This window comes from Pseudophryne corroboree, chromosome 5 (genome assembly GCF_028390025.1).
Source record: "Pseudophryne corroboree isolate aPseCor3 chromosome 5, aPseCor3.hap2, whole genome shotgun sequence".
NCBI classification, from domain to species: Eukaryota; Metazoa; Chordata; class Amphibia; order Anura; family Myobatrachidae; genus Pseudophryne; species Pseudophryne corroboree.
This window is the reverse complement of record NC_086448.1, coordinates 786,359,239-786,378,975: the sequence shown is the minus strand read 5'-3', so window position 1 is coordinate 786,378,975 and position 19,737 is coordinate 786,359,239. Positions and strand designations below refer to the sequence as shown.

The 19,737-nt window shown below is 46.3% G+C and overlaps 1 protein-coding gene across 1 annotated transcript in view; it reads right to left on the bottom strand.

Annotated features, from left to right (window-relative positions):
* FER1L6 (fer-1 like family member 6) overlaps positions 1-19,737 on the bottom strand; it is a 478,947-nt gene that overhangs the window by 238,633 nt on the left and 220,577 nt on the right. The window contains 2 exon segments of the mRNA XM_063924401.1: positions 16,229-16,360; positions 19,246-19,300. Of these exon segments, the coding sequence (XP_063780471.1) occupies positions 16,229-16,360; positions 19,246-19,300 (187 nt within the window).

The window sequence follows — 19,737 nt, the reverse complement described above, 5'->3', positions numbered from 1 at the left end:
ATTGTATGGGGCCCCAAGATTTCTGTTGCCGGCCCTGGGCAGAAGACTGATGGATTTGGTGCAGTTGAAGATTATTAAAGTAAGAAAGGATAAGCACATGAGGGAAGAGGGCCCTGCTCGTGAGAGCTTACATTCTAAAGGGGAGGGGTAGACAGACAGGGGTGACACAGATGGGGTACATAGAAAGCGTAGAACAGAGGGTTAGGATGAGATTTGGCTGGGTTTGGTGAAAAAGTGGGTCTTGAGAGCCCTTTTGAAGTTTTGTAGAGAGGTGGACAGTCTGAGAGGGAGAGGTAGGGAATTCCAAAGAAGTGGTGCAGCACGTGAAAAATCTTGGAGGTAGGAGTGGGAGGAAGTAATCCGTAGGCAGGAGAGTCGGCGTGCATTAGCAGAGCGAAGAGGACGGGTGGGAGTGTAAAGGGAGATAAGGTCAGAGATGTAGATGGGAGACGAGTGGGTGAGGGCTTTGTAAGCGAGTGTGAGAAGCTTGAAATGGATTCTGAAAGGGAAGGGGAGCCAGTGAAGGTCTAGTAAGAGAGGAGAGGTGGACGTAGTGCGTTTGGTGAGGAAGATGAGCGGGCAGCAGCATTGAGGATAGATTGGAGTGGAGAGAGGTATTTGTCAGGAATGCCAGTCAGGAGCAGATTACAGTAGTCCAGTCTGGAGAAGACCAGTGAGTGGATAAGAGACTTAGTAGCATCCTGGGTGAGAAAGGGTCTGATCCTGGAAATATTTTTTAGATGAAAATGGCAGGTTTATGTTAGGTGCTGAATGTGTGGTTTGAAGGAGAGGGAGGAGTCAAGGATTACTCCAAAACAGTGCACTTAGGGGCTAGAGGAGATAGTAGTGCCATCAATAGATAATGAGATTGTAGGAGGTGAGGTTATGCGGGAGGGAGGGAAGATGATCAGCTCGGTCTTAGACATGTTAAGTTTAAGAAAGCGCTGGGACATCCAGGAAGAGGTAGCAGAGAGACAGTTGGAGATACGAGTGAGGAGAGCAGGGGAGAGGTCTGGAGAGGAAAGATAAATTTGGGTGTCATCAGAATAGAGATGATATTGGAAACCAAAAGAACTAATGAGCTTACCTAGTGTGGACGTATAGAGAGAGAAGAGAAGAGGACCAAGGACAGAACCTTGGGGTACCCCTACAGTTAGTGGAAGTGAGGGGGAGGTGGAGTCATGAGAGGAGAAAGAGAAAGAACGGTCAGAAAGGTAGGAGGACAACCAAGAGAGGGCAGTGTCACGCAGACCAATGGAGTGAAGAATTTGCAGTAAGAGAGGATGGTCCACAGTGTCAAAAGCAGCAGAGAGATCAAGTAGAATAAGTATAGAGTAGTGTCCCTTAGATTTAGCAGCATGGAGGTCATTACATACTTTTGTAAGGGCAGTTTCAGTGGAGTGGAGAGGACGGAAGCCAGACTGGAATGGGTAAAGCAGTGAGTGTGAGGAAAGAAAGGAAGTAAGGCGGTTGTAGACAATACGCTCAAGGAGTTTGGAGGCAAAAGGGAGGAGAGAGATGGGTCAGTAGTTGGAGAGAGTGTTTGGATCAAGTGTAGGTTTTTTAAGAATAGGAGAGATGAGTGCGTGCTTGAAGGCAGAGGGGACAGTGCCTGATGAGAGGGAGAGATTGAGAAGGTGGGAAAGATGGGAACAGGCAGAAGAAGAGAGGTAGCGGAGGAGGCGGGAGGGGATAGTGTCAAGTGGGGAGGTGGTGAGGGGACAGGAACGAATAAGGGCCATGACTTCCTCTCCAGATGCATGGGAGAAAGATGTCAGAGTAGGTGCGAAGGATGGGGAGGGTTGGTAAGGGATAGGAGAAAGCTGCTTACTGATGGACTGGTGTGATGTGATGTCCTGACATATTGAGTCAATTTTGGATGTGAAGTAAGTGGCAAAGTCAAGAGCAGAGAGTGAGGTAGGGAGACGAGGTGGAGGTGGGCAGAGGAGTGAGTTGAGAGTGGCAAAGAGGCGCCGGGGGTTGGAAGACTGGGAGGAGATGAGGTTCTTGAAGTATGACTGTTTTGCAAGAGAAATGGCAGCACTGAAGGATGAGAGCATAGTGTCAGGGTGTGATAATACAGTAAGGGATTTCACTCTGTCTGGGCGGCGGCTATCTGATCGCAGCCCTCTGCAAAATCGCAGAGGAGCGATCAGGTCTGAATCGGGCCCTATATACAGTAACCACTATAGCAGCATCTGTAACATAGTTAATTAACGGAAAGTGTGTCTGGCATATAATATCCTCCATATAACATTGGTGGTCATTCCGAGCTGATCGCTAGCTGAAAATGTTTGCTGTGCAGCGATGATGCAAAAAAATGGCACTTCTGTGCAGGCGTATGCGGCGCAATGCGCACGCGCGACGTACTTTCACAACGAACTATGTAGTTTCACACAGGGTCTAGCGAAGCTTTTCAGTCGCACTGCTGGCCACAGAGTGATTGACAGGAAGATGGCGTTTCTGGGTGTCAACTGACCGTTTTCAGGGAGTGTTTGAAAAATCGCAGGCATGGCTGGGCGAGCGCAGGGCGTGTTTGTGACGTCAGAACAGGAACTGAACAGTCTGAAGTCATTGCAAGCGCTGAGTAGGTATTGAGCTACTCTGAAACTGCACAAAAAAACTTTGTAGCCGCTCTGCGATCCCTTCGTTCGCACTTCTGCTAAGCTAAAATACACTCCCAGTGGGATGCGGCATAGCGTTTGCACAGTTGCTAAAAACAACTAGCGACCGATCAAGTCGGAATGACCCCCATTGATCAGACTTGTAATATGCATTTCTAGATGTTCACTGAATCTCGAGATGGGACTGACAGTAATTTTTATGTTCTTTGCTCTTTAAAGGAACTCGATCATCAGATATTGGCCCTCATTCCGAGTTGTTCGCTCGCAAGGCGAATGTAGCAGAGTTACACACGCTAAGCCGCCGCCTACTGGGAGTGAATCTTAGCTTCTTAAAATTGCGACCGACGTACGCGCAATATTGCGATTACAAACGAGTTAGCAGTTTCAGAGTAGCTCCAGACTTACTCTGCCTGTGCGATCATTTCAGTGCTTGTCGTTCCTGGTTGACGTCACAAACACACCCAGCGTTCGCCCAGGCACTCCCACCGTTTCTCCGGCCACTCCTGCGTTTTTTCCGGAAACGGTAGCGTTTTCAGCCACACGCCCCTGAAACGCCGTGTTTCCGCCCAGTAACACCCATTTCCTGTCAATCACATTACGATCGCCGGAGCGAAGAAAAAGCCGTGAGTAAAAATACTTTCATCATAGTAAAGTTACTTGGCGCAGTCGCAGTGCGAACATTGCGCATGCGTACTAAGCGGATTTTCACTGCGATGCGATGAAAAATACCGAGCGAACAACTCGGAATGAGGGCCATTATTTTAATAATAGTTTTATTTGTAAGCATAATCCTAATTGAGGTCAGTTCTCTGGAACGTTTCTACCTGTATTACATCAGACTCTATTTCATAATAGCCAACCAAAATATTCATAGTTACAGCATGCTGGACACTCACGCACAATTATATTGTGTTTTTAAGATACACATTTGAACTTTAAGCAGGAGCAGATTATAGAGTAGGGGGCTCACGTGCAGCTTTCATGTAGGCTCCATCCTCTTTCCACAGCGCAGTTGTGAGTATACTGACTGGTATTGTGCCATGGATCACCGGGAAAATTCTGGCTGTGCCATTTTCCCGGTGATTTGTTCAGTGCTGCTGCAGAAGTCCAGAGAGGTAAGTATACTGAATGGGTGCAGGGTGTGTGCGCCGCTAGACCCAGGGGCCTACCTACACCGCAGACTCTGCCACCATTATAGATACGTCAATGACTTAAACATAACACTAAGAATAACATCAATCAAGGTTTGGGATAATGCGGTCTCCAGTTCAGTGTTAGAATTAATGAGAACACATGTAAGTTATTATATAGATTGTACTATGGGGGTCATTCCGAGTTGATCGCTCGCTAGCTGTTTTTAGCAGCCGTGCAAACGCTAAGCCGCCGCACTCTGGGAGTGTATCTTAGCTTAGCAGAAGTGCAAACGAATGCATCGCAGAACGGCTACAAAAAAAATTTGTGCAGTTTCTGAGTAGCTCCAGACCTACTCAGAGCTTGTGATCACTTCAGACCATTCAGTTCCGGATTTGACGTCACAAACACGCCCTGCGTTTGCCCAGCCACGCCTGCGGTTTTCCAGGCACGCCTACGTTTTTTCGAACACTCCCGGAAAACGGTCAGTGACACCCAGAAACACCCACTTCATGTCAATCACTCTGCGGCGCCCATTGCGACTGAAAAGCTTTGCTAGACCTTGTGTGAAATTACATCGGACGTTGTGAAAGTACGTTGCGCGTGCGCACTGCGCCGCATATGCATGCACAGAAGTGATGGTTTTTTTACTTAATCGCAGCGCAGCGAACATTTTCAGCTAGCGATCAACTCGGAATGACCCCCTATGTGCCCTCCCGACTATGCAAAATGTATCCAAATAGCCGTGGTAAAACAATAAGTACAAAAAAAGGCAGTTTTTCGCACTTTTTCCCAATGTTTCACAGATGTTTTTTTACAAGCTATCCAATTAGATCACCCGTAAAAAAATTAATTTTCTCCCGAAAACACACAGGTTCAGTTAAACCTGTGTGTTTTCGTGAGGAACAGGCCATTTTTCACATGGAAACGGGGGTTGTTTTGGGGGATATGGTTTTGCCTGCCTGGGGCAGGTTAAACAAAATCATGATAAGCCGCAGCTCGCGTCAGCATATCGCGGCTAATTGGATAGCCCCCAGCAAGACAATAGCTAATTGGATACCCAATATGTATACGGTCAAGAGGTCACTGACTTCCTCGGGCGTATACTTACCATCCCTGCAGAGTTGGACTGACCCACAGGGAAACAGTGGACACCCCCTGTGGCCCCACTTATACATCATAATTTACATATGTTACATTATACTGCACAGGGATCCGGTATGATATACCTTCAGACGACAGCAGCATCCCGTCTACTGGAATCCCGGCAGCGAGTCCCCGGCGGGCTAGTTGCGCTCGCCGCGGTTCGGGCCCGGTGCCTCGTTTTGCTCGCCACAGGTTCTATTCCCACTCAGTTGGTGTTGTGGAACCACCAACCAAGTGGAAAATACTGTGCGGGTGTCGGGCTTCCATCCGTCGGTAAAATGCTGGCTGTCAGTCTCCCGGCGCCTGCCATTTTAACTGCATCCCTGCACAGGACTATGGTGTATTTTCTACAGTGCATTGCTGTTATTAATCTGACACATACAGATGTAGCCACGCTCATCATTGCCGCAATGCGTACACACAGGCATACACATTGCAGCAAGGCGTATACACGCCGTACTGCGACTAAGTGCAGCCGGCGATCGCACCATAGAAGTCTATGGCACGTGCATGCCTACGTACGCGCGCGCCTCAGACGTGGACACAGTAGTTGTGTCTTCGCTGCCGCAACATGAGCGTGGCTACATTTGTATTAATGCATGCAATAGCAGTGTTTACTAGAGATGAGCGGGTTCGGTTCCTCGGAATCCGAACCCGCCCGAACTTCAGCTTTTTTTACACGGATCCGAGCGACTCGGATCTTCCCGCCTTGCTCGGTTAACCCGAGCGCGCCCGAACGTCATCATGACGCTGTCGGATTCTCGCGAGGCTCGGATTCTATCGCGAGACTCGGATTCTATATAAGGAGCCGCGCGTCGCCGCCATTTTCACACGTGCATTGAGATTGATAGGGAGAGGACGTGGCTGGCGTCCTCTCCATTTAGATTAGAAGAGAGAGAGTGAGATTGAGACAGAGACACTTGATTTACTGGAGCTTAGGAGTACTAGAGAGTGCAGAGTTTACTAGTGACTGACCACTGACCAGTGACCACCAGTGCAGTTTTATTTAATATAATCCGTTCTCTGCCTGAAAAAAACGATACACAGTGACTCAGTCACATACCATATCTGTGCTCAGCCCAGTGTGCTGCACCATCTATGTATAATATCTGACTGTGCTCACACAGCTTAATTGTGGGGGAGACTGGGGAGCAGTTATAGGTTATAGCAGGAGCCAGGAGTACATATTATTAAAATTAAACAGTGCACACTTTTGCTGCAGGAGTGCCACTGCCAGTGTGACTGACCAGTGACCTGACCACACTGACCACCAGTATAGTATACTATATTGTGATTGCCTGAAAAAGTTAAACACTCGTCGTGTGACTTGTGTGGTGTTTTTTTATTCTATAAAAAACTCATTCTGCTGACAGACAGTGTCCAGCAGGTCCGTCATTATATAATATATACCTGTCCGGCTGCAGTAGTGATATATATATATTTTTTATATCATTATTTATCATCCAGTCGCAGCAGACACAGTACGGTAGTTCACGGCTGTAGCTACCTCTGTGTCGGCACTCGGCAGTCCATCCATAATTGTATACCACCTACCCGTGGTTTTTTTTTTCTTTCTTCTTTATACATACTACATCTCATTATCATCCAGTCTATATTAGCAGCAGACACAGTACAGTACGGTAGTCCACGGCTGTAGCTACCTCTGTGTCGGCACTCGGCAGTCCATCCATAATTGTATACCACCTACCCGTGGTTTTTTTTCCTTCTTTATACATACTACATCTCATTATCATCCAGTCTATATTAGCAGCAGACACAGTACAGTACGGTAGTCCACGGCTGTAGCTACCTCTGTGTCGGCACTCGGCAGTCCATCCATAATTGTATACCACCTACCCGTGGTTTTTTTTTCTTTCTTCTTTATACATACTACATCTCATTATCATCCAGTCTATATTAGCAGCAGACACAGTACAGTACGGTAGTCCACGGCTGTAGCTACCTCTGTGTCGGCACTCGGCAGTCCGTCCATAATTGTATACCACCTACCCGTGGTTTTTTTTTCTTTCTTCTTTATACATACTACATCTCATTATCATCCAGTCTATATTAGCAGCAGACACAGTACAGTACGGTAGTCCACGGCTGTAGCTACCTCTGTGTCGGCACTCGGCAGTCCGTCCATAATTGTATACCACCTACCCGTGGTTTTTTTTTCTTTCTTCTTTATACATACATACTACATCTCATTATCAACCAGTCTATATTAGCAGCAGACACAGTACAGTACGGTAGTCCACGGCTGTAGCTACCTCTGTGTCTGCACTCGGCAGTCCATCCATAATTGTATACCACCTACCCGTGGTTTTTTTTCCTTCTTTATACATACTACATCTCATTATCATCCAGTCTATATTAGCAGCAGACACAGTACAGTACGGTAGTCCACGGCTGTAGCTACCTCTGTGTCGGCACTCGGCAGTCCGTCCATAATTGTATACCACCTACCCGTGGTTTTTTTTCTTTCTTCTTTATACATACTACATCTCATTATCATCCAGTCTATATTAGCAGCAGACACAGTACAGTACGGTAGTCCACGGCTGTAGCTACCTCTGTGTCGGCACTCGGCAGTCCATCCATAATTGTATACCACCTACCCATGGTTTTTTTTTTCTTCTTTATACATACTACATCTCATTATCATCCAGTCTATATTAGCAGCAGACACAGTACAGTACGGTAGTCCACGGCTGTAGCTACCTCTGTGTCGGCACTCGGCAGTCCATCCATAATTGTATACCACCTACCCGTGGTTTTTTTTTTCTTCTTTATACATACTACATCTCATTATCATCCAGTCTATATTAGCAGCAGACACAGTACAGTACGGTAGTCCACGGCTGTAGCTACCTCTGTGTCGGCACTCGGCAGTCCATCCATAATTGTATACCACCTACCCGTGGTTTTTTTTTTCTTTCTTCTTTATACATACTACATCTCATTAACATCCAGTCTATATTAGCAGCAGACACAGTACAGTACGGTAGTCCACGGCTGTAGCTACCTCTGTGTCGGCACTCGGCAGTCCGTCCATAATTGTATACCACCTACCCGTGGTTTTTTTTTCTTTCTTCTTTATACATACTACATCTCATTATCATCCAGTCTATATTAGCAGCAGACACAGTACAGTACGGTAGTCCACGGCTGTAGCTACCTCTGTGTCGGCACTCGGCAGTCCGTCCATAATTGTATACCACCTACCCGTGGTTTTTTTTTCTTTCTTCTTTATACATACATACTACATCTCATTATCAACCAGTCTATATTAGCAGCAGACACAGTACAGTACGGTAGTCCACGGCTGTAGCTACCTCTGTGTCGGCACTCGGCAGTCCATCCATAATTGTATACCACCTACCCGTGTTTTTTTTTTCTTCTTTATACATACTACATCTCATTATCATCCAGTCTATATTAGCAGCAGACACAGTACAGTACGGTAGTCCACGGCTGTAGCTACCTCTGTGTCGGCACTCGGCAGTCCGTCCATAATTGTATACCACCTACCCGTGGTTTTTTTTTCTTTCTTCTTTATACATACATACTACATCTCATTATCAACCAGTCTATATTAGCAGCAGACACAGTACAGTACGGTGGTCCACGGCTGTAGCTACCTCTGTGTCGGCACTCGGCAGTCCATCCATAATTGTATACTAGTATCCATCCATCTCCATTGTTTACCTGAGGTGCCTTTTAGTTGTGCCTATTAAAATATGGAGAACAAAAATGTTGAGGTTCCAAAATTAGGGAAAGATCAAGATCCACTTCCACCTCGTGCTGAAGCTGCTGCCACTAGTCATGGCCGAGACGATGAAATGCCAGCAACGTCGTCTGCCAAGGCCGATGCCCAATGTCATAGTACAGAGCATGTCAAATCCAAAACACCAAATATCAGTAAAAAAAGGACTCCAAAACCTAAAATAAAATTGTCGGAGGAGAAGCGTAAACTTGCCAATATGCCATTTACCACACGGAGTGGCAAGGAACGGCTGAGGCCCTGGCCTATGTTCATGGCTAGTGGTTCAGCTTCACATGAGGATGGAAGCACTCAGCCTCTCGCTAGAAAAATGAAAAGACTCAAGCTGGAAAAAGCACAGCAAAGAACTGTGCGTTCTTCAAAATCCCAAATCCACAAGGAGAGTCCAATTGTGTCGGTTGCGATGCCTGACCTTCCCAACACTGGACGTGAAGAGCATGCGCCTTCCACCATTTGCACGCCCCCTGCAAGTGCTGGAAGGAGCACCCGCAGTCCAGTTCCTGATAGTCAGATTGAAGATGTCAGTGTTGAAGTACACCAGGATGAGGAGGATATGGGTGTTGCTGGCGCTGGGGAGGAAATTGACCAGGAGGATTCTGATGGTGAGGTGGTTTGTTTAAGTCAGGCACCCGGGGAGACACCTGTTGTCCGTGGGAGGAATATGGCCGTTGACATGCCTGGTGAAAATACCAAAAAAATCAGCTCTTCGGTGTGGAAGTATTTCACCAGAAATGCGGACAACATTTGTCAAGCCGTGTGTTCCCTTTGTCAAGCTGTAATAAGTAGGGGTAAGGACGTTAACCACCTCGGAACATCCTCCCTTATACGTCACCTGCAGCGCATTCATAATAAGTCAGTGACAAGTTCAAAAACTTTGGCCGACAGCGGAAGCAGTCCACTGACCAGTAAATCCCTTCCTCTTGTAACCAAGCTCACGCAAACCACCCCACCAACTCCCTCAGTGTCAATTTCCTCCTTCCCCAGGAATGCCAATAGTCCTGCAGGCCATGTCACTGGCAATTCTGATGATTCCTCTCCTGCCTGGGATTCCTCCGATGCATCCTTGCGTCTAACGCCTACTGCTGCTGGCGCTGCTGTTGTTGCTGCTGGGAGTCGATGGTCATCCCAGAGGGGAAGTCGTAAGCCCACTTGTACTACTTCCAGTAAGCAATTGACTGTTCAACAGTCCTTTGCGAGGAAGATGAAATATCACAGCAGTCATCCTGCTGCAAAGCGGATAACTGAGGCCTTGACAACTATGTTGGTGTTAAACGTGCGTCCGGTATCCGCCGTTAGTTCACAGGGAACTAGACAATTTATTGAGGCAGTGTGCCCCCGTTACCAAATACCATCTAGGTTCCACTTCTCTAGGCAGGCGATACCGAGAATGTACACGGACGTCAGAAAAAGACTCACCAGTGTCCTAAAAAATGCAGTTGTACCCAATGTCCACTTAACCACGGACATGTGGACAAGTGGAGCAGGGCAGGGTCAGGACTATATGACTGTGACAGCCCACTGGGTAGATGTATGGACTCCCGCCGCAAGAACAGCAGCGGTGGCACCAGTAGCAGCATCTCGCAAACGCCAACTCTTTCCTAGGCAGGCTACGCTTTGTATCACCGGTTTCCAGAATACGCACACAGCTGAAAACCTCTTACGGCAACTGAGGAAGATCATCGCGGAATGGCTTACCCCAATTGGACTCTCCTGTGGATTTGTGGCATCGGACAACGCCAGCAATATTGTGTGTGCATTAAATATGGGCAAATTCCAGCACGTCCCATGTTTTGCACATACCTTGAATTTGGTGGTGCAGAATTTTTTAAAAAACGACAGGGGCGTGCAAGAGATGCTGTCGGTGGCCAGAAGAATTGCGGGACACTTTCGGCGTACAGGCACCACGTACAGAAGACTGGAGCACCACCAAAAATAACTGAACCTGCCCTGCCATCATCTGAAGCAAGAAGTGGTAACGAGGTGGAATTCAACCCTCTATATGCTTCAGAGGTTGGAGGAGCAGCAAAAGGCCATTCAAGCCTATACAATTGAGCACGATATAGGAGGTGGAATGCACCTGTCTCAAGCGCAGTGGAGAATGATTTCAACGTTGTGCAAGGTTCTGATGCCCTTTGAACTTGCCACACGTGAAGTCAGTTCAGACACTGCCAGCCTGAGTCAGGTCATTCCCCTCATCAGGCTTTTGCAGAAGAAGCTGGAGACATTGAAGGAGGAGCTAACACGGAGCGATTCCGCTAGGCATGTGGGACTTGTGGATGGAGCCCTTAATTCGCTTAACAAGGATTCACGGGTGGTCAATCTGTTGAAATCAGAGCACTACATTTTGGCCACCGTGCTCGATCCTAGATTTAAAGCCTACCTTGGATCTCTCTTTCCGGCAGACACAAGTCTGCTGGGGTTGAAAGACCTGCTGGTGAGAAAATTGTCAAGTCAAGCGGAACGCGACCTGTCAACATCTCCTCCTTCACATTCTCCCGCAACTGGGGGTGCGAGGAAAAGGCTCAGAATTCCGAGCCCACCCGCTGGCGGTGATGCAGGGCAGTCTGGAGCGACTGCTGATGCTGACATCTGGTCCGGACTGAAGGACCTGACAACGATTACGGATACGGACATGTCGTCTACTGGCACTGCATATGATTCTCTCCCCATTGAAAGAATGGTGGAGGATTATATGAGTGACCGCATCCAAGTAGGCACGTCACACAGTCCGTACTTATACTGGCAGGAAAAAGAGGCAATTTGGAGGCCCTTGCACAAACTGGCTTTATTCTACCTAAGTTGCCCTCCCACAAGTGTGTACTCCGAAAGAGTGTTTAGTGCCGCCGCTCACCTTGTCAGCAATCGGCGTACGAGGTTACATCCAGAAAATGTGGAGAAGATGATGTTCATTAAAATGAATTATAATCAATTCCTCCACGGAGACATTGACCAGCAGCAATTGCCTCCACAAAGTACACAGGGAGCTGAGATGGTGGATTCCAGTGGGGACGAATTGATAATCTGTGAGGAGGGGGATGTACACGGTGATATATCGGAGGATGATGATGAGGTGGACATCTTGCCTCTGTAGAGCCAGTTTGTGCAAGGAGAGATTAATTGCTTCTTTTTTGGGGGGGGTCCAAACCAACCCGTCATATCAGTCACAGTCGTGTGGCAGACCCTGTCACTGAAATGATGGGTTGGTTAAAGTGTGCATGTCCTGTTTTGTTTATACAACATAAGGGTGGGTGGGAGGGCCCAAGGACAATTCCATCTTGCACCTCTTTTTTCTTTTATTTTTCTTTGCGCCATGTGCTGTTTGGGGAGGGTTTTTTGGAAGGGCCATCCTGCGTGACACTGCAGTGCCACTCCTAGATGGGCCCGGTGTTTGTGTCGGCCACTAGGGTCGCTTATCTTACTCACACAGCTACCTCATTGCGCCTCTTTTTTTCTTTGCGTCATGTGCTGTTTGGGGAGGGTTTTTTGGAAGGGACATCCTGCGTGACACTGCAGTGCCACTCCTAGATGGGCCCGGTGTTTGTGTCGGCCACTAGGGTCGCTTATCTTACTCACACAGTCAGCTACCTCATTGCGCCTCTTTTTTTCTTTGCGTCATGTGCTGTTTGGGGAGGGTTTTTTGGAAGGGACATCCTGTGTGACACTGCAGTGCCACTCCTAGATGGGCCCGGTGTTTGTGTCGGCCACTAGGGTCGCTTATCTTACTCACACAGCTACCTCATTGCGCCTCTTTTTTTCTTTGCGTCATGTGCTGTTTGGGGAGGGTTTTTTGGAAGGGACATCCTGCGTGACACTGCAGTGCCACTCCTAGATGGGCCCGGTGTTTGTGTCGGCCACTAGGGTCGCTTATCTTACTCACACAGCGACCTCGGTGCAAATTTTAGGACTAAAAATAATATTGTGAGGTGTGAGGTATTCAGAATAGACTGAAAATGAGTGGAAATTATGGTTTTTGAGGTTAATAATACTTTGGGATCAAAATGACCCCCAAATTCTATGATTTAAGCTGTTTTTTAGGGTTTTTTGAAAAAAACACCCGAATCCAAAACACACCCGAATCCGACAAAAAAAATTCGGTGAGGTTTTGCCAAAACGCGGTCGAACCCAAAACACGGCCGCGGAACCGAACCCAAAACCAAAACACAAAACCCGAAAAATTTCCGGCGCTCATCTCTAGTGTTTACTCTGTCTATATATATTAAGAGGCCCAGACCATGCACGCTCTAATGGTTAGCCAAACCTCTGTGGGCTGGGCCCTTTATGCCGGTATCCGGACTCTGGGTCGACATCACTTAGGTCGACACCCATTAGGTCGACACTGAATAGGTAGACACTACAAATAGGTTGGCACAACCATTAGGTTGACATGAACAGGGTCGACGTGCAAAAAGGTCGACATGAGTTTTTCAAAAAAAATTACTTTATTTTTTACTTTTTCATACTTTACGATCCACGTGAGCAGTAGCAGAGCAAGGCACCTTGCCCAAACGCTCGCCATGCGAGGGGACACGGGGCACTAATTGGGGTTCCCGGTCACATTACGAAGAAAACTACACCAAAAAAACATGAAAACCTCATGTTGACCTTTTTTCATGTCGACCTTGTTCATGTCGACCTATTTCTAGCATCGACCTAGCCACTGTCAACCAATAGGTTTCGACCTAGACACTGTCGACCCTGAGTCGACCCTTTATGCCACAGTCCGACACTGCCTTTAGTCTATCATATCTTGCATTTGGTATACATATCGAATAGAGTATATGGCCACTATTATAAGTGACTCCTATAAATAGTTTGATGAAATATGGGGTCCTTAGCCTTCCAAAATACCACATCTCCATTTGCCTTATAACAACCCACTACGTGTTTTCCCTTTCTCATCCGCCGCATGCACCAGGTCCCACTGTTTCTCTTCTATCCTCTCCCTTCTTTTTTTCTTTCTGGTTATGTCTGTCATTCCGTTTTTCCCGTTTGATTCATCGGTCTGTACTAGGGAACTATTCCCCCTCTCTTTGTGTAATGTATAAAATTGGATCCCTAAAGTGATTATCATTTACTGGAGCTGAGGCTTAATTTCTTTGTCACCTCTGTCATTTCGATATTTACCTGTCTTGGTTACTGTAGTGTAACTCACTGTGATCTTTCTAATAAAAGATATATATAATATAAAAAGAATGACATCAATCATATAGACTAAGATCAGTGATACTGTGCACACTGGCAGCATGGATACAGAGAAGCAACAACCACTGAGCGATACGAAGTCGTGTAAGCCAGGTACATGCAGTACACTGCGTTGGCCGGACCGTGCCCACAATATAGCGGGCAAATGCCGCCGTGCCGCCCCCTCCTGCCCAGCAACCGCCTCTGCCTGTCAGGCAGAGGCGATCGCTAGGCAACGACAGCCGTCGGCTGTCAGCCATGCGCCGGCGCACTGCAGTGCCGGCGCATGTGCAGTTCATACCTGATCGCTGTGCGGCGATGAACTGCAGCGAGCGATCAGGTCAGAATGACCCCCATAGGACACTGCAGTAAAAGGATTTTTTCCCCCTATCTACAGTGCAGAGACTTGCTGCAGATGCAGTGACATACCCTCCAGCTGCACCTTTTTGGCAGGTACAGGACCTTTTTTTATGGTCTGTACTGATTTTTGGCTCTCCAAACTTCCATTGAAAGTATAGGAAAAGGGGCGTGCCCATGCCACTGTACCTGTGGCCACGCCCCTTTTCGAATTTGTCCCAATTTTTCTGTGTAAATTGTTGGAGGGTGTGTTGCTGCAGATGCAGTGGGCCTATTTTGGGGTGTGGACCTGGAGCTGCAGCTCCATCAGCCCCATTGCTAATCCTGCTCTGGGAACACATAGCAGCCAAAGGGCAGAGCCTCCCATTGGATGTAACCTGTGTGGGAGGGTGTTTCTCGCCCAATCAGCTGTGGACTGGGTGTGATAGAACTGCTGCAGTGCTAACCTAATATGAGCTCCTAGCCACGCCCAGCGTTATACACACAGGCACAGAGTCATTATGCCGGCTGTCGGGCTCCCGGCGACCAGCATACCGGCGCCGGGAGCCCGACCGCCGGCATACCGACACTTACAACCCCCCTGGAGGGAGAATAATAATGCGTGGCGAGCGCAGCGAGCCCGCAAAGGGCTCATTTGCGTTCGCCACACTGTTGGTAAGCCGGCGGCTGGCCTCCCGGCGCCGGTATGCTGGTCGCCGGGAGGCCGGCCGCCGGCAGATCGTAGTGAACCCATTATATAGGATATATATATATATATATATATATATATATATACATATACATACACACTTTTTATACACATGCACATTACGGAAAGATGCGTTAAATTGTATTGAGATATTCAGGAGGCACTCTGTACTCCATATTATGAACCCCAAAGATTTTTGCACAATATGATTCTGTGTTAAAGCATCAAGCGTGCAGGGAATGGTTATACAGTAGGATAAACTTTAATATGATTGACCAGTAAACTACACAACATGGAGAATTACCAGCAAGGGTCTTAAAGAAAGTATATATTAGCAACAAAGAGAAACTATAGTTATACTGTAATGTAAGATACAGCACAACGTACTGTCGCTCCAGTATAGCTTCTCAAGCAATTCTTAGTTTACAGCTCAGTGGCAAACGCAGTATTTCTAGAGAGGGGTTTCCAAATGCAATCCACAATCTCCCACTCTGCGTAACATTGGAGCAAGTGTGGGAGTCTGGGGGAGCAGTAGAAGAAACTAGTACCGACCCTGGAACATATATGTGCTCGTCAGTCTTTTTTAAACACTAGATAGTGTATGGGATACAGTATTAATAATTATCACTATAGATGGTCTATAGTACAGACTGTATCAAGCATACTTAACTAATATAAATAACATAAGTAGTCAGTAAAAGGTTAAACATCCCATAATACTGTAAATAGAGACAGAACAGCACTTTCTAAGCACACATTCTCCCACCTCATGGTAAGGCTCCTGTCTCTTCTTCCTGGCATCTACTCTCTGGTCCAATGCACTGATTAAGCACTCAGATCAACACACACACAGCAAAATCGGTAGAGGAAGCTGCTACAATGGGCATGTACATCAGCTCTACTCTGTCCCTTAAATTGCATGTTGCTGCGACAGCTCTTGTAATCGTATTATATGCTATTGTTGTTATCATTTGAGGCGCTACCCAATAAGAGGGGGGATTTCTGGACAGCCAAAACCCCACCCTAAATTTGCCAATGCAGCTATTGCCTTTTCTCCACTGCATTTTGGTCCATAATGGCTGACACAGGGCTGCTAAATTACCTGGTTGCGGTTGCTCATCACTGTACTTGGATTGAGCAATATGGTTAATGTGGGTCACATAGAACATTGGATTGTGCTGTTTTGCTTGAATGTGGCCACTATGCCCAAACAGCAGCATGCTTGGCCGGCTTTACAGGAAGCCAACTGTGACGGTGTTGCAGTATACAAAGCAATGTAGACCACAGTAGCAACTTAACTATTATGACCCTCACCTCATTGTAAAACGGAGCGTTCGTTCCCTCTTTCACTGTTGTTTGTTTCTTTTCATCTCCGATCTCTATGAAGACCACGGGATCAATGTTTTCACCAATCAGCTGCCTGGCTTCAGTGATGGTTATGGCAATCTACAAGAGGTGTGGAAACGTACAACCATAATAGGTGAGAGATACCAAAGACAAAAGGGTCTCTTTCCATTTAAACTAAGTCGCCCACCACCCTCTTTACGAATTTTTTTTGCAATTTTTTTAAAATTGAATTTTAGATTGTAAGCCCTAACCACCAGGTTCCTCTATATCATTGGTCTTGTGACCAAACCGTTTCCATTAATTGTGTATTGCCTTGCTGTTTTTATGTAGAATTTGGCTTTTCAATGATTTGAATAGACGGCAGGATTTTGTGTCCTCTTACACATACACAATGATGACAATGGTACAATATATGACTACACAGCAGCTAGTTTTCACTTTATGGTCTTGTTCCATTCACTCACGTATTGCAGTGCTCTGGTCAGTCTGTTTTTCCCAGTTAAAAATTACCAAGGGTGGGTTATATCAAGACTTGCAGGCATATTTATAAAAATTATTTAACAGAATGTGCTAAAGGGCAATTGAAGAAGAATTAGCAAAACTCACATTCAAGATCTCATTTCACATACCTGTAATGGAAAATACGTTCTGCCCAAATATACTAAAATATATATATATTTTTTTAAATAACACCGGAGGGAGCCCTGTGATAATAACGCTATCTAGAGACAGTGTTATTCAGGTTTCCCTCTGCTTCCCCTACTCCTGCACAGTCTTCTTTGCCTGCTGGCAGTGAAGGCTGAGCTCGAATCTAGCACATGTGATCAGTCATGTTTGTCTGATCTGACTATGGGCTAATCACTGTGTAATAATAAAAACTAAAAAAAGAAATAGGAAAAATAATAATAATATTTACCAGGGACCGGTGATCAATGATACACTGTGCTCCTGCTGATATAATAAAGTGATGCTGCAAAGTGACATCTCACTTTACAGCACCGGGGGTCACAGTGAAGCACAGGATCAGATGACCGGCTACCATTCCAGATCACCAGTCCTGGGTGCTGATTAGTATTATCTGAGGAGGGTCGCAGGGAGGGTCACAGGGGCGTAACAGGTGCCGGCGCATGCGTGGACATAGTCCCTGAGTATTTCTCACGAAAGATACCCTGATAATTGCAGTAAGTGGATTCACTGCAAGTGATACCTGGTACATGCTTGTGATGTTTTACATTATTGCAGTACAAATTCGTATTTATCCCATCCTCATCTGAGATGCAGATTGTGATAAATATGCCCCCTAGAGAGATAAAGTGGAGAAGCTGCTTCTAACTGTCAATTCAAAGACTGCGCTAGATAAATGACAGGAGGAGCTGATTGGATGCTATGGATTACTTCTTTTCTTTATCTCTCTCTCTGAGGCTTGATACCTCTCCCCTTGAGAGAGAAACCACAGCAGCACTTATTCCAACAATAAAACAGCACATACAGTATCGAGACATTTTGGGAGGGATTCAAATCTTCCAGCTGCCCTCCCGCCCCCCATCGCGCCCTCCGGCAGTATTCAAATCTTACTGCTGATGGGCGCGATATCAGCATTTCAGCTCGAAAAGTGACCTGTTTGGACGCCCAAACGGGACGTTTCGCGATCGCGCCCATGCTTTAGTCGGGTTTAGCTGCTTTACGCGAATATCACCCCGCGATCTCCCGTCACTTTAGATGAGCAATAAAGGATTTGAATCCCGCCCTTTGTGTAACAAAATCCTCCTAAAGTAGTTGTTGACTATAAATATATACTATACCAGTTGTGTGTCCACTTAAAATTACTTTTTTTTACCAGTTACAATAAATGAATACAGAATCCGGTGCGTTTAATTTGTTTCCTCTTTTTAATTAGTTACTTTGGAAAATATCGCTCTTTGTCAGAAAGTCCAAGGGGTAAATGTAACAGGCTCTGAGTTGCCGGAGGTCAGAATGGCCGTATTTTTAATGCGCCAATCATTTACAAGGCAGAACCAGGTTCGATTCAAGCTATTATCTTCTAGAAGGAGCTAGATCAGGCATTCCCAACCACGGTCCTCAAGGCACACCAACAGTGCAGGTTTTAGTGATATCCAGGCTGCAGCACAGATGGTTAAATCAAAATAACTGAGCTACTAATTAAGTCACCTGTGCTGAAGCCTGGATATCACTAAAACCTGCACTGTTAGTGTGCCTTGAGGACCGTGGTTGGGAAAGCCTGAAGTAGAGGAATGGTAATTAGAATCTGACTTGTTGCTATAGGCAACATCTGCACTTCTAAAAACCCACACTTTGGTAAATATGGGAAGCAGTTAGCTTCCCGATGGCTGGGATCCCGCTGGTCAATATACAGACGCTGGGATCCCGATGAAGGACGCAATGCCGACGTCTACATACCAATGCAAATCGGGATGCTGGTGTCACATTACCGGCAGCCGGAATCCCGATAGTCCTCACAGCAATGCGTCCCGCTGTGGGAGGTGTTAGGTTTAGGCTGGAGAAGGGTTGTTAGTGTTAGGGAGCAGGGACAAGAAGGTTAGGGTCCGGGGAGGCAGTGGCGCATATGTGCAGATATATGTACAGTATATATATATATATATATATATATACACACACACACCCAGACACACTAGTTTTACGGATCCAGCATATACTGGGTCACCTCAGTCCCCACCCCCGTGATTGGCTCCGCCCAGTTCTGGAAACCCCCCCATGCAAATCCTGCGTTTGCCACTGGGAGGGAGGGTTAGGGTTAGGGGTCGGGGAGGGAGGGTTAAGGTTAGGCACCGAGAAGGGAGGGCAAGGGTTAGGGTAGGGAAAAGGTGAGGGTTAGGGGCTGAACCCAGTAAATATACCCCATAATCTTCTAAATAATACTAAGGACACACATTATCTCATGCACAGCATATTTCACCTAAATGCAGGAAAATAATGAAGAGCTATTGATTTTATATTGCACTTACCTGATAGGTTTGTATTTTAGTTTCTCCGTCATGAATCTTTGATTCTAGCTTGGCTCTGGTGGATCAGAAAATTGTTATTACTGGAAAATATTACACACACAAATCCTAATGTACTAATGTATATCAAGCTATTAGCTGTGATGTTCAGTTTTGGATCATTGCGTCAGTCTTATAGAAATAAGTTATTCTATGTGAATTTTGATGCAAAACTACAAATTCATGATTTTACCAGTACTTTTTGGCTTTGTCATATGTATATAACAAATATCACAAAACCAAAAAGTACTGGTAAAAACAAATACATTATAAACTATTGCCCTCTATGAAACCATATCACATAAACTTCCCTTCCAGTAGGTATGATCCCCCCCCCCCCAGAAATATGGTAAATAACAAACTGTGGGGAGATTTATTAAAAACATTTTTCAAGCACAGCCTGTAAAATGAAAGCTAGATGTAACGGGGCAGCCTTCCGCCCCTGTAATTCTGCCA